A 14,585-nucleotide genomic window follows, 5' to 3' on the forward strand; every position below is an offset into this window, starting at 1 on the left:
AAGGAATCCCTGTTGAGGTTACAGGGACAAACCATCCCGATGAGTCGAAAGAATAGTAAATATGGCAGGCGACCAGCTTGGCTTAATGGTGAAATCCTAGCGGATCTTAAACATAAAAAAGAAGCTTACAAGAAGTGGAAGGTTGGATATATGACCAGGGAAGAGTATAAAAATATTGCTCGGGCATGTAGGAATGATATCAGGAGGGCCAAATCGCACCTGGAGCTGCAACTAGCAAGAAATGTTAAGAGTAACAAGAAGGGTTTTTTCAGGTATGTTGGCAACAAGAAGAAAGCCAAGGAAAGTGTGGGCCCCTTACTGAATGACGGAGGCAACCTAATGACAGAGGATGTGGAAAAAGCTAATGTACTCGATGCTTTTTTTGCCTCTGTCTTCACTAACAAGGTCAGCTCCCAGACTGCTGTGCTGGGCATCACAAAATGGGGAAGAGATGGCCAGCCCTCTGTGGAGATAGAGGTAGTTAGGCACTATTTAGAAAAGCTGGACGTGCACAAGTCCATGGGGCCGGATGTGTTGCATCCGAGAGTGCTGAAGGAACTGGCGGCTGTGATTGCAGAGCCATTGGCCATTATCTTTGAAAACTCGTGGCGAACGGGGGAAGTCCCGGATGACTGGAAAAAGGCTAATGTAGTGCCAATCTTTAAAAAAGGGAAGAAGGAGGATCCTGGGAACTACAGACCAGTCAGCCTCACCTCAGTCCCTGGAAAAATCATGGAGCAGGTCCTCAAAGAATCAATCCTGAAGCACTTGCATGAGAGGAAAGTGATCAGGAACAGCCAGCATGGATTCACCAAGGGAAGGTCATGCCTGACTAATCTAATCGCCTTTTATGATGAGATTACTGGTTCTGTGGATGAAGGGAAAGCAGTGGATGTATTGTTTCTTGACTTTAGCAAAGCTTTTGACACGGTCTCCCACAGTATTCTTGTCAGCAAGTTAAGGAAGTATGGGCTGGATGAATGCACTATAAGGTGGATAGAAAGTTGGCTAGATTGTCAGGCTCAACGGGTAGTGATCAATGGCTCCATGTCTAGTTGGCAGCCAGTGTCAAGTGGAGTGCCCCAGGGGTCGGTCCTGGGGCCGGTTTTGTTCAATATCTTCATAAATGATCTGGAGGATGGTGTAGATTGCACTCTCAGCAAATTTGCGGATGATACTAAACTGGGAGGAGTGGTAGATACGCTGGAGGGGAGGGATAGGATACAGAAGGACCTAGACAAATTGGAGGATTGGGCTAAAAGAAATCTGATGAGGTTCAATAAGGATAAGTGCAGGGTCCTGCACTTAGGACGGAAGAATCCAATGCACCGCTACAGACTAGGGGCCGAATGGCTAGGCAGCAGTTCTGCGGAAAAGGACCTAGGGGTGACAGTGGACGAGAAGCTGGATATGAGTCAGCAGTGTGCCCTTGTTGCCAAGAAGGCCAATGGCATTTTGGGATGTATAAGTAGGGGCATAGCGAGCAGATCGAGGGACGTGATCGTTCCCCTCTATTCGACATTGGTGAGGCCTCATCTGGAGTACTGTGTCCAGTTTTGGGCCCCACACTACAAGAAGGATGTGGATAAATTGGAGAGAGTCCAGCGAAGGGCAACAAAAATGATTAGGGGTCTAGAACACATGATTTATGAGGAGAGGCTGAGGGAGCTGGGATTGTTTAGTCTGCAGAAGAGAAGAATGAGGGAGGATTTGATAGCTGCTTTCAACTACCTGAAAGGGGGTTCCAAAGAGGATGGCTCTAGACTGTTCTCAATGGTAGCAGATGACAGAACGAGGAGTAATGGTCTCAAGTTGCAGTGGGGGAGGTTTAGATTGGATATTAGGAAAAACTTTTTCACTAAGAGAGTGGTGAAACACTGGAATTCGTTACCTAGGGAGGTTGTAGAATCTCCTTCCTTAGAGGTTTTTAAGGTCAGGCTTGACAAAGCCCTGGCTGGGATGATTTAACTGGGAATTGGTCCTGCTTCGAGCAGGGGGTTGGTCTAGATGACCTTCTGGGGTCCCTTCCAACCCTGATATTCTATGATTCTATGGCACGCAGAGCCCTGGCATGCTGTCTGTAATTATATCAGACGCAATCTTTGTTCCAGAAGGGTTCCGTTGCTCAGTGCTCCCTTTGCTGTGTATGATCTTTGTCAGAGAAGGGTGCAGATGAGTGATCACAGGATTACCCTTCTCTGTGTGTGTGTGTATCTGGCAAAGGGCATTGCAGTGCACCAAGTACCCAGGCATCCGACACCTTGTCACCACTTTGAAAGGGGAACGGGGAGAGAGAGACAGGAACATCCTACAGCAGGGATAAGGGAAGAAGGTTTAGTAAAGCTGCCTCACTCAGCAATTACGAAAAGAGCTGGGGGAGGAAAAGATCTCACCCCCAACCGCTCCCACCATGCCAGGAAAGGGAAAAGGCATTACAGTTCCCATCATTCCAGACAAAGCCAATAACTACAGACAGAAAGCTCAGTGCCCACACATCCAAGCATTAGGGATAGTTGCAAGGAAGAAGGGAATGGTAGTGCTGGGCTTCCCACCAGGTGTTAACCCTGACCAGATTGTCTCTATGAGCTTTGGGTAGCAGGTTTTGACATTTGGCTAACAGATGTCTGGCAAACTGAGTTCTCCACTACAGCATTTAAAAGAGCTATACTTATTTAAAATACTTTTAAATATGTCTCCAATTCTGGCATTCACCTCTGATGTCCTTGTTATATATGTAAATAGTGAAAAGACTGCATGAGGAGGGCAATGAAACAGTCTAGCCCAGGCTTGATCAGAAAAAAACCTATATACCTTTAAAAAGAAAGAACTACTATTTGAACAGAAATGCAGGATGTGTACTGAAAATGCAGGTCTTTATTAATACATAAATTATGTGTGTAAACACTGCACTTTTAAAAACAGTTTCTGCAGAAAAGAATTGTTAAGCTGTGAAGTGAGGCCCTGTTTTATAAAGTCAGCTCAGGCGGACAGCTCTTTACCATGCTAATAAATGCATGTCTATTTGGAAGATAAGCTCTTTTTAAAATGCACAGCATGAATGGGGAGCAAAATGATGAAAAGGTTGATCAGTTATACAGAGGGACTTTTTCTTACTACATTTAATTTTAAAGGAAACAGTCCTTATTTCCACCATAAAGAAGAAGAAGAAAAAATCTATTAAAAGCCATTTAAAAAAATCTCCATAATATGAAATCATAAAGGCTGCATTTTGTAAGTGGAATTACCAATTACCTCGAGAACGTCAAACACATTTAAGAAATGCTAATATGACTTCCTTTTGAAACAGAATTTAAAAGCAATTTAGGGGGCAGAGGCTTGCGAGGTTTAATATTTTATGAAAAATTAATTTGTCATTCAAAGTAAATCATGAACAGCTCTGTCCAAAGCTGTTTGTGCCCATTTTGGAGTTGACCGCCAGTGGCTGCAGAAGGAACTCAAAAGCAATGGTTGCCTAATGTGATATTGTAGGCTGACTGCAGATAAAGTCCTGTTCTTTAGGGAAGGAGAAAGATTATGTATTTCAATTCTATCCATTCCCCCTTTATAGAAACTGTATTACTTCCAATGTGCAGTGCTCAACTTGTGGGACACAATGGTGTGCCTGCTGAGAGCTCCAAAATCCTGGGTCATCAGGGCCCAGCAGGAGTCTTGGGAGGAGGCAAAGCAAGAAGCAGCTCACTCCCAGCATCTACTCCTGCAGTTCCCATGCCTTCCAGACCACCACCCAATTTTGTTCACATTGCTGTTAAGTTTCTCAAAAAACATGTCACACATCCTGTAGGACTGGGGTTCTCAAACTGGGGGTCGGGACCCCACAGGTGGTCGCGAGGTAATTACATGGGGGGTGGCAAGCTGTCAGCCTCCACCACAAACCCTGCTTTGTCTCCAGCATTTATAAAACGGTGTTAAATATAAAAACAAGTGTTTTTAATTTGGGGTGAGGGTGGGGGCTCAGAGGCTTTGTGACCAGTACAAAAGTTTCAGAATCTCTGCTATAGGACAAGATGTTTCTTGCTGTGCATGATCCTTAATACTTTATCATCATTTACTAGAAAGCCATTTTACTAGATAAAAGCAAGAGAGGACATTCTCAGTCTCCACACATTTATCTGCAGCCACTCTCTTTCTTGTATACAAACTTTATTTTTTTTTTAAACCAAAGCTCCCCAAATCTTCAACTATCAGTCTGGCATACACTGTAGTAAAACTTGCCTTGTTTACACTAGAGTTTAAGATGATGTTACTTGGATTGTACTAGCTAATATGATACACAACTTTCCCCATAAATCCTAGACTAGACTAAAACTGGTCCATAATTTTCATCTGAATGATTTTCCGAATGAAACATGCCCACTTCACAAAAATCAAGATTTCCTAAGAGAATATTTCAATTTTTCTGAAAGATTTTGATTTTCTATTGGTAAAAAAAAATCAGAATGGCAGCTGCCTGGCTGCCCACCTGGAAGGCTGTTATTTTCACTTTTGGCAAGTGAAATTGGCAAAAGTTTTCACAGAGGGCTGCCAAGGCAGAGTGCCAGGGCACTGTTTCCCACACCAGCTCCAGGCGACAGTCAGAGCCATGGCTTTCTGCCTCTCCAGTTCCAGGAGCTGCAGGTGCAGGCTGAGTGTCCAGGCTCTCTACCTCTGTGGCAATTCAGCAACTGACAAGTGCGGGCAACGAGAAAGCTAAAAAATTCCATTTCAGTTCCCTTGAAACAGGTTTTTTAAAAAAAAAAAAAAACAAAATTTTTCAGAGGAAAAGGATTCCCTTTTTTTCAGCCAGCTCTAGACAAAGCTCTCTCCCCCACTTTCATCTGATCCTAAATGGTTCTATAATACCCTGGGCAAGTCAGTTACACTATGTAAGTAAGCCAAGGAATCAGTTACTTGACACATCCTATATTGACAACCATAAGGAATACACAATGAGTTCAGCCTTTAGGACTAGAATTAAAAATCAAAATACCCTTTGCATCGTCAGAGCCTGAAGCCAGTAGTTTAGGGTCCATCAAGTTAAAGTCAACACTCCAGCATCTTTTTTCATGCTCCTGTATTGAGAAAGAGGAAAATATTTGGAATGTAGTACATTATAATTCCCAGCGCTAAAATACGCAGTAAAGCAAAACAAATGCAGTTTGGATGAATTAAGATGGAATTTCTGGATATGGACATTCACTATGTATAGCAATGATCTTAAATAAATTTTTCTCTCACACAAACTAATGCTTGTGTGGTTTAAGAGAAGCCCCAAAAGATGGCAACACTAGCAAGTTACATCCAGGGGTGGTTTTTTTTGTTTTTGTTTTGTTTTTTTTAAAGTACTGCTTATTTGCTTATCTCAGAGGAGACTTCTCATGACAGTATATTTTGGTGTGTTACTACTCCCTTGTGGCCCTTCATTCTCTGAGCAAAAAAAATGCATGAATTTTCTAAATACTATTAAAATGCATCTTTCAACAAGGAGATTATTGAATTTGTTTAGAAAGTCCAGAAAGAGGAGTATCGTTCACTCAGGTATTAAAAGTTTAAGTGGTCACAGGAACTGTAGTTTATCACGCATATACACGTGTCATTTCAAGTCTGAATGCTGTTTCCTTATAAGTGATGAGGAAGGTTTAATATACTAGCTCCGTAACTTTCTGTTAAATGAAACTTGAAGGTTAGTCAAGTCATTTCAAACCTTCACAAAGCTTGAGAAGAGACGTGAAGAGGGCATGAAAAAGAACACCCAGAACAATGTTCCAAGTAGCCTTTCAAATATGTATACAGCATATGTCTGTGCACATACCTCAACTTATGAAAATCTGGAAGAAGGGACAAAAGAATCGATAGGGAGTTTAAATAATGAAGTGGAGTTCGTTTCTTTTAGTACAAGTAACAGTTGGAATATAACTCCAGTTTCATCATTTCATATTCATAATGAAAATTTATACTATATAAATAAACTGTCCTCAAATTCATTCTATTAAGATTCATTGTGTCCAGTGAGATCTCTTTCTAGTTGGCATACACATGATAAAAGGATGTCAACACAGAATCTTATGATACAGATTAATACACAATAATGAGAGCTACTGTTTAACTTAAGGAAAAAATCTTACATTCCTATTTAACTGTCAAAGAGAGATGCACGCTCTATGGCAGCAGTTCGCATCTACTCTTAAGAAGTGGTCCACCACCTCCTGTCCCAACTTCTCAGTTCCAATCACACACCTTCCTAGTGGCCCTCATTACAACTGATTAAATGGAAAAGTAACGTTAAGACAGGATTAAGGAGACAAGATGAAAATAAATTCTAATGGATAAGTGCTTTATTACATTCACCTATTCTGTGTTTGAGCTGCTAGCTTACTGTCCCACGTGCAGGGCTTTATATTTACTAGCATCAAATCTGCCCTGGCTGCCTGCAGCTCCACTACTTCAATCTTTTCAAATGACTTGGCATTTTGCTTTTCTCTCTCTACAGTGGGCTCGCTAGTCTCACTATTTTTTAGGCCTTCTGCAAATATGATCATGGTTGAATGTACAGCAACAAAACTTCTAAGAAGAAAATGAAGCAGCCATGCAGAGGTTTTTTTTCTTTTTAAATTCACATGGAAGAAAAGTCTCCAGTAACTCCTCTTCCTTTTCCCAGATCCGTGCCCCAACAGCAGGGTTTTGGCTAGCCACACAATCACTGCTTAAAGGCTGCCGTGTGCCTCACTATTGTGACAAGAAGCTACATTGGTCACTGCTGGAGAATCACGACTCAATGGAGTTATAGAAAAGTCAAAAACATGGTAACTCCCTCTTAGCCAAGGGAATTCACCTACTGTAGATGCAGCCACTTTGCCTCATGCAACCATCAATGCACTACTAGAAACACCTTAATTAGAACATTAATATGCAGACAAACCTGAAGCCATGGCCCTTGCAAAAACGAAAATGGTACTGCTTGGTGACTGCACTTTACCTGGTAGACCTTTGATCTCTGTCCTGTGAACCCATCCCACAGGATGACTGTGCCTTCATAGTCACTGCTGGCTAACAGGTTCTTGTGGTAGCTACTCCAGCTGATACAGCTTTAAAAAGAGAAAATCCCAAACAATCTTACTTTAAACTATATTCTATACACCTTAAAAATAATTATTGCAATAGCTCAAGTCAATTAGGATCTTTGCTTTGGGCTGTCCCAAAGTACACAATCTTGAATCAGTTGCCTTTTATTAAAATAATCAGAAAAGGAAAAAACAAAAAGCATCAGAAACTTGGAAAAATTTTCAGCATACAAACTACACAAGTGTTTTTAATGTCTTTGTTATGCAGTTTACCATCTCAAGATATTATTTGCAACTTATATAACGTTTTATGCTGTTTAATGCTGTTTCTAGGATATATGTGTTTGCACTTGCACAGACCCCCAGAATTTTAAAAAAGGAAAAACATTTTAACCTTTTAGCTCCTTAAAAGCCACAATTTAAACCATGATGCCAAAAGCAGAAGTCCACTAATGCAATCTACAGCTGTAAGATATACAACTACATTGGTACCAAAAGATTAAAAAAAAGCAAGGAGACTATGACCTCTTTGACACAGAAGAAACAGACTATTCATTGCATTCTCAATTTAAAGAGTACCCTCCTCTGTCACTTGAGAAAGGAAGGTTTGAGGGAGATCTCTAAACACGGATCAGAGAAAATACATAGGTTGTGTTTGTATTTTATATTGAATTGAGCAGTCCTGAAGGATATAGCATCGGATTAATATGGAAGAGTGAAACCTTCTAACAGGTACAACATGGACAATAATAGAGCCAGCTTCCTCTTACTGGTCTGGGAATATGCTTCAAGCCTGGTGTCCAAAAATATTTCAATAAGGGTAAGAGAATTTAGAACACACATTCACCCAATTTTTGGCCCATCTGGTGTGAAAAAGTGCCAGTTGTCAACTGTGACGCATATAAGAGGAACTGAACGGACACTGATCCATTTCACATAGGTCACCAAATAGCTATGAGAGAATAACTAGCTTAGATTATTACAGTCTTGATAAATCAGTCAGTCTATGCTAGCATTCCCATTGTTGCTGGAACGGTGTGAATGCAACGCAGGGAAATTTCTCTAAAACCGGCAGCCCAGATAGGGTCTTAGAGACTGAGTCACCATAACCCAGTTAGGGTATGTCTACTGTAGGAAAACAGGTGATGTTTTGAAGTGCGTTCGCTAGCATGTTTTAATTAACATGTTTTTTTTTAAAATGCTATCTATAGCCTTATACACACACAGGGTTTAAGGCTTTTAAAAATGTGATTGCTAACCTGCCATTTTCTGTGTTGTTCTCAGTGTCCATTTCTTTCTCTCTATCATACGTCAGCCCTTATATTATCTCTTCCACTTCTTTCCCTCCCCCATGCAGAACACCTCCTTTCTAATCTATCCCATCAATCTCACTCCTTCCACCCACCCAACCACATCTGCATCCCTGTTCACACCCTCACCTCCACCTCTTCACTCATTTGTACCACCCCCTTCATATTTAGATTTTTCAAGCCTTAGCAACCAGAAAACTGAACTAAGATGTAGAGTACTAATTTTAGAGGCAATGCCCAGGCAAGAATTCAAGCCACTCTTCAACACCAGCTGTTAAGAAAGAATGAAGCTTAACTGTATCTTCAGAACAGTAGCAAGCTTTTAATTAGAAAACATGTATGCCTCTGGTCCTTATAGTTGCAAAGGACCTTCAAAATGTGAATGATGCAGTGACATCTGCCTGAATCAGCAAACAGGTTGAAACAATGAAGAGAACTATCCTGTTCATTTAAAAACCCGTTAACTCTGAAGCCTAAGGACAACCATAAAACGAAGAAATTGCTGTACTAGAGAAAATTAGAACTATCTAGTCCAATATCCTGTTTCTGATAGTGGTAAGTACCAACAGCTTTAGAAAAACATTCAAGAAACTTTATAGTAGGAATTTATAGAATAATCTACCCACAGGGAAAATTCCTTCCTAACCACCAACAGATGAGTGACTTGTGCCCTGAAGCACAATTTAAAATGTCAGCATTAATTATTTCACTGCTAATCAAATCATGTAAGAAAGGAGAAGGACAACCATATAATGAAAGCTCTGATCTATTGTGAGCTGCATGTTATATCTGTATAACAAGTGGGTGGAACTTGGGAAAGTACCACCCATAATTCTTTTCTTCCAAGCTAACTCCTGGAGAAAGACAAGACAAAAGTGTTGGGCTTCCTCTAGGATGCCATCCTAGGACCCTGCTCAAGGGCTCTACCTTTTGCCACCTCCAGCTGGTAGGTGAATAAAAATCTGCTTTCCTCTCTCCTAGTTGCAGAGTGAGACTGACGTGGTTCTTGTCAGTTTCACTCCTGCCCACAACATTGGTTTTAGTAGCAATGAAAAAACTGACTAGAAGCCGGTCTGTTTTAAGTCTCATATGTCATACATCTTTAAACACAATCCTTCAAAAAAATTAAAGCGTCATAATCGAAAAAAACAAATAATTTTCTTCATCTTCCTGACTTGATTCTCCCCTCACCATCACCAAGCTTCTTTTAGATCTTTAACAACCTGGAATGTTCTATTAAACAGTACAATGCATGAGGTTTTGTGTAACTTATCATTAGACTAACTTTTATGAAACAAAAAGAAAAGGAGTACTTGTGGCACCTTAGAGACTAACAAATTTATTTCAGCATAAGCTTTCATGAGCTACAGCTCACTTAAATGCATCCAATGAAGTGAGCTGTAGCTCACAAAAGCTTATGCTCAAATATATTTGTTAGTCTCTAAGGTGCCACAAGTACTCCTTTGCTTTTTGCGAATACAGACTAACATGGCTGCTACTCTGAAACCTGTTTTTATGAAACGATATACTCAAGGGATATATCTGACTAATAGAACAGCTCTTCCTCCAGGTGTGTTGAGAGCTTTCTTCATTCTTAAAGCTTCCTTTTAAAATCTAGAAATAGTCACATCATCATGTTCAGATGTCCTTACTATTTGAGCTGCTGTATTTTTTGATAGTACTCACAGGAAAAAAGGCTATCAGTATAAATCTCCATTCCTGGGAGATTAACTAGCTGAAACAATCTCACACAAGGTACATCTGAAGAGAACTAGCTGTCAACTGCTAGCTTGCTTTCATGAACTGAGCATCAGATCTGCACCGTAGGGCTTGTCTACAGAGCCTACAGTTTAGTCTTCTTTAAACAGAACTACATTAATACAAACTATATACCTTTTTGTTCATGCCCACAGCATCCACATGGGAGAGTTACAGCCCAGCACATTAGCTCACACTGTAATTCACACCCCCATAGTCCAAACTGTGGGCCATGTAGACAGCCTGAGATTCCGATCTTAAAAATACTTGTGCACCGGGTGCTTCACTTTACACACAGTAGCCCCATTTACCTGAATGGGGACTACTCACACAGCGTGAAAAGTGAAAGAGAGAGAGAGAGAGAGAATAGTTCTGTGTGGTAAGTACATTAATTGAGTTCCAGGTAGAAGCCTTACATGCTCAAACATTTCAGCTGTAAGACTGGCTTCTGAAAGACAATGCAAATGACAGCATGACCGAACGCTGCAGTGGCACAGAAGTAAAACTACTATTAAAATAATTTTTTAAAATACATTTTAGCTGTTTAACCAAACCCTAGCTAAGGTAGCAGACAAATGGTTTTGGAGAAAAACTCAGCAAACAATATGACACGACAGAAGGGGAGACAGCTCTGAGATGATTATTCCAATAAGTGAAAGCGAAGGGAATTCAATGCTACAAATCCTTACATCACATTTGGTCCAAACATTCTGTGTCTCATCAGAGTGTGTGAGACTCCAAGGTGATTATTTTCTAAAGGGCTCCAACAGCAATGGAAAAAGAGTCCACATGGACCCGTGAGTAGGGAATCTAGATTGAGAATTGTAGCTTAACTTTATTTTGATGCTTTCAAAACCTTACAGTAATGAGCACATCACTTGTGATTAGGATGGAACAGCCATACATGTGATTTATGTATGAAAATAAAAACAAATCTTAGGAATAATTTTTAAAACAAAAAATAACCTATTCTTGTGGTTTTTGCTTTTACTGCAGTTGACTAAAGAGATGCAGCTGATTTTGGAGTTGGGGTACCATTTATCACAGAGCACTGCTGCTGCAAACATACACTGTGTGTGAACATGCAGAATATTAAAGATGTGTTTCATAAATGTTTTCCTACCCACATTTTGTATGCTGCCTACTGTAGATCAGGCAGCCATGAGACTAGTTTCTCTTTTTGTTGAACTCTGAATCTTCACATTTCTCTCAACCTATGGCAAAGCAACAATTCTGCCTCCTGAATAAATCACAGAAGCAGAGCAAGCATTAGCTACTACCTGTTCATCCCTTTCTCTCCCTCATTCCCTTCTCCCTCTGCAGCAAGGAGAAGGAGAGGTTATCGCCTGTCATAGCTAGGGACATTGCAAATCGTAATTAGATCACAGGATGCGGTTTATAGTTACTACACAATGCCAGGATTTGTTCCTTGTACTGAGGCTATGAATCTGTAAATGGGATTTTTAGAAGGATTTATGTCATCATCTGTTTTTCTTGGAAGCATTTAATACTTCTAGGGGGAGCTGTGCAAATTTAACAAAAATGCAAGTGCTTATTTCCTCCCTATTCTTAACAAAGATCAGAAAGCCCATATAGGCAAGAATGTATTTAGGAAGCAGGTGGGAGAAAGAGGTGGGTGGGTGAGAGAGACACACACACACAGACAGACACAGCTGGTTTAAGGGCCCAGCTCCAAAAAGGTTTACAATGAATTACTCCGAGTGAAGCAGAATCTTTCAACAAGCACCCAGCTGGCACTCAGCACTGGGCAAGGGCTTCCCTTTTCATAGCTGTTCTAAAACACCAGACTTGCTCTTGGCCAGACAGGAGTCCTCACAAATGCAGTCACATGCCTGCTTCCATAAATACCCATCACAGCCACTGTTTACAAAACAGTAACAGCTTTTTTTTTTTTTTTTTTTTTTGCGGGGGGTGGGGTGGCGCCAAGCTTTGGACAAGGTTAATAGGTCAATTTAGCATAAGTTTCCTATAATGTTAAATTCAGAAGGCAAAAAAACCCAAAACCCTGCAGAAGTGCAGTTTATTGTTATGTGAAGAAAAGGAATGGAATGTACAGGGAAACTTTAATAAACTCATCTTCATAGATCAATTTCACTATAAGAATTTTCACTGGAACTGCAAATTGCATCTCACTGACCATTTTGTAACTTCATTCTACCACACCAATATGCCTCCATAGCATGTGTATTAGTAGGTTGTTCACACATAACTGGAAAACTTTATGAAGCGTGAAGTTAACTGTCAATTGTCTTCAAACTACCTGCGAAGTCACCACTATGTTCCACTTGGTGATATTAGAGCACCATTTCTTAAATGCTGCCACCAGAGGCTTTTCTTGCCGCCACCGCCTCCTAGGCATTGATTGGGGCGGGGGGAGAGAAGGAGTTGCGGGGAGTAGGCAGCCAGTGAGAGTTCCCGACCTTCAGCTCTTGTGGGGCGGGTGGCAGGTTCTGGTCACGCAGCTTCCGGCTCACCACTCCCCCAATCACCTTTGGCCCCCACTGCCTCCTCTGGCCCTAGCCTCACCACCCCCTGCCCTTGGCCAGAGCTGTCCCATCCATAGGATGGACCCGGATAACCGTCCCAGGCCCTGCGGTTCAGGGAGACTGTGTGTGTGGGTGTGTGTGTGTGGTTTTTTTTTTTTTTTGCGCAGGGCAGGGCAGCCTGGGGGACTAGCAGGGGATCTGGCGTTGGCAGCACCGGCCCTGGCATTTATTTCCTTTTCTTGCCCGCAGCCCCCTGGACTCGGGCTTAGGCTCTGCAGCAGCAGCGATTAACCTGTCCCAGCCCAATCTGCTGGCTCCCAGAGTCACCTGCTGCCACAGGGTCCTAGCACGCCCCCCCCCCCCCCCCAACCACTTGTGCCAGGGCAGGTTGACCCTGACCCTACCCTTCCGCCTCGGATGGACTCTTCCCTTTTGCGGCGGGACCCTCCACCAGCACAGGAGGTCCCCTTGTCCCTAGCACACATGAGTACCAGCCAGTAGTCTCCATCTTCCCTTGCCATCGCCCAGCCCTGGTGTCCCCCCAGTACCACACACCTCCCCCTTCTACTGGGGTCCTCCGGTGCCCCTTCCAGGCCAAGGCCAGCCCTTATCACCTCCCTACCTAAGGGGTCCTCTTTGCCTTTCAGCTCTCCAGCCTTCGGGTTCCCCTCCCTGCAGTACCAGGACCTGGGATCCCACAATTCTGCTCTCTCCACCAGCCGCCAGGCTGGGGTCCTCCATCCATCTGCTTTTCCGCCTCCCCACCCCCTTCTAGCCCCCAGAAAAAACAGATCTTAGAGCCCCCTCCTCCTTGCTGGAGGGTCCTGGTGTCCCCCAACACCATGGCACATATAAGCCCTACAAGAGCCACCCACTTCCCGAGACATGGGCTCTCCGTGTTGCGACTGTTTAATTACATTTTTAAAAAATCCACAGAGGGTAGCAAGACCATATGCACTGGGAAGTGAGTTTCCTGCAAGGAAGTCCAGGAAGGTGGATTTCAGAAGGTAAGTGGAGTGACACTGATCGTGAACGGTGAGGTTTTTTTTTTAAATTATATGAACTTCATTATAATTATAAAAAAGAACTACAATATAACATATTATAATTATACAGCTGGTGCTATCAATATTTAACCTGGGGCCAGCAGCTACCCTTGAAGTTCACTGTAACCAGATTTCACCTGTATAAAATGTGTTAAGGGGAGGCCCCATACAGGCTGATTTGCCCTGGACCTTGCCCCCCCCCCACCCCCGGGATGGCCCTGCCCCTGGCCCCCGCAGCCTACCCCATCACTGGGCTCTGGTCATGGGACTTCAGGCTCTAGCCCCAACTGCACGATGGCAGGCCCCCACCCGGACCCAAGGCACTGGCCATGCCTCCATCCCCCCACATTGCCCGACTTCCACTGCCACCTCCTTCAACCCCCCCATCCATCGCCGCTGGCCCCTACTGCCTCCCTACCCACCTCCCCATCCAGTTTGTCCCTCGGCTTGCTGTGAAAAAGTGATTTGTATGTTTCTTAATATCACTTTTCACTGCCTCCCAGCTAGCAAGTCTATTTCTGTGATACATGATATTAACATACAAATGTCACTTTTCACAGCAGACTTACTAGCTAGCAAGTCTTTAAAAAAGCAACCAAAAAAAGCAAAAGCAGCAGCAGCAACAAACGACAAGAACATGCAGAAGACCTTATTTTTGTTTCTATTCTGTTTGAGTCCAAGAAAGAAGAGAGACAACTGTACATTATTTTTAATATTGAATTTGCAAAAAACCCTACATAAATAAACTACAATCATTTGGGCACATATACATGCATATTTGTTTTTCCTCAAGTTAAATTAAGAGTTTTATGAAAAATTGTCAGGGTGGCCACCGGTAAGAGTTGGTGGCCACACTCTGAGGCCACCAAAAATTTTGTTGGGAGAACCCCTGTATTAGAGTATGGC

The 14,585-nt window shown here is 42.4% G+C and overlaps 1 protein-coding gene across 4 annotated transcripts in view; it reads right to left on the reverse strand.

The window, feature by feature from the left end:
* The window catches only part of COP1 (COP1 E3 ubiquitin ligase), a 224,126-nt gene that overhangs the window by 90,262 nt on the left and 119,279 nt on the right, over positions 1-14,585 (reverse strand). For all 4 annotated transcript variants that reach the window (XM_077824025.1, XM_077824024.1, XM_077824023.1 and 1 more), the window contains exons 13-14: positions 6,974-7,082; positions 4,988-5,069 (exon numbers count right to left, since the gene is read on the reverse strand). In XM_077824025.1, coding sequence (XP_077680151.1) covers positions 4,988-5,069; positions 6,974-7,082 — 191 coding nt within the window. The remainder of the gene's footprint in view (positions 1-4,987; positions 5,070-6,973; positions 7,083-14,585) is intronic.

This window comes from Eretmochelys imbricata, chromosome 8 (assembly GCF_965152235.1).
Source record: "Eretmochelys imbricata isolate rEreImb1 chromosome 8, rEreImb1.hap1, whole genome shotgun sequence".
Classification (NCBI taxonomy): Eukaryota; Metazoa; Chordata; order Testudines; family Cheloniidae; genus Eretmochelys; species Eretmochelys imbricata.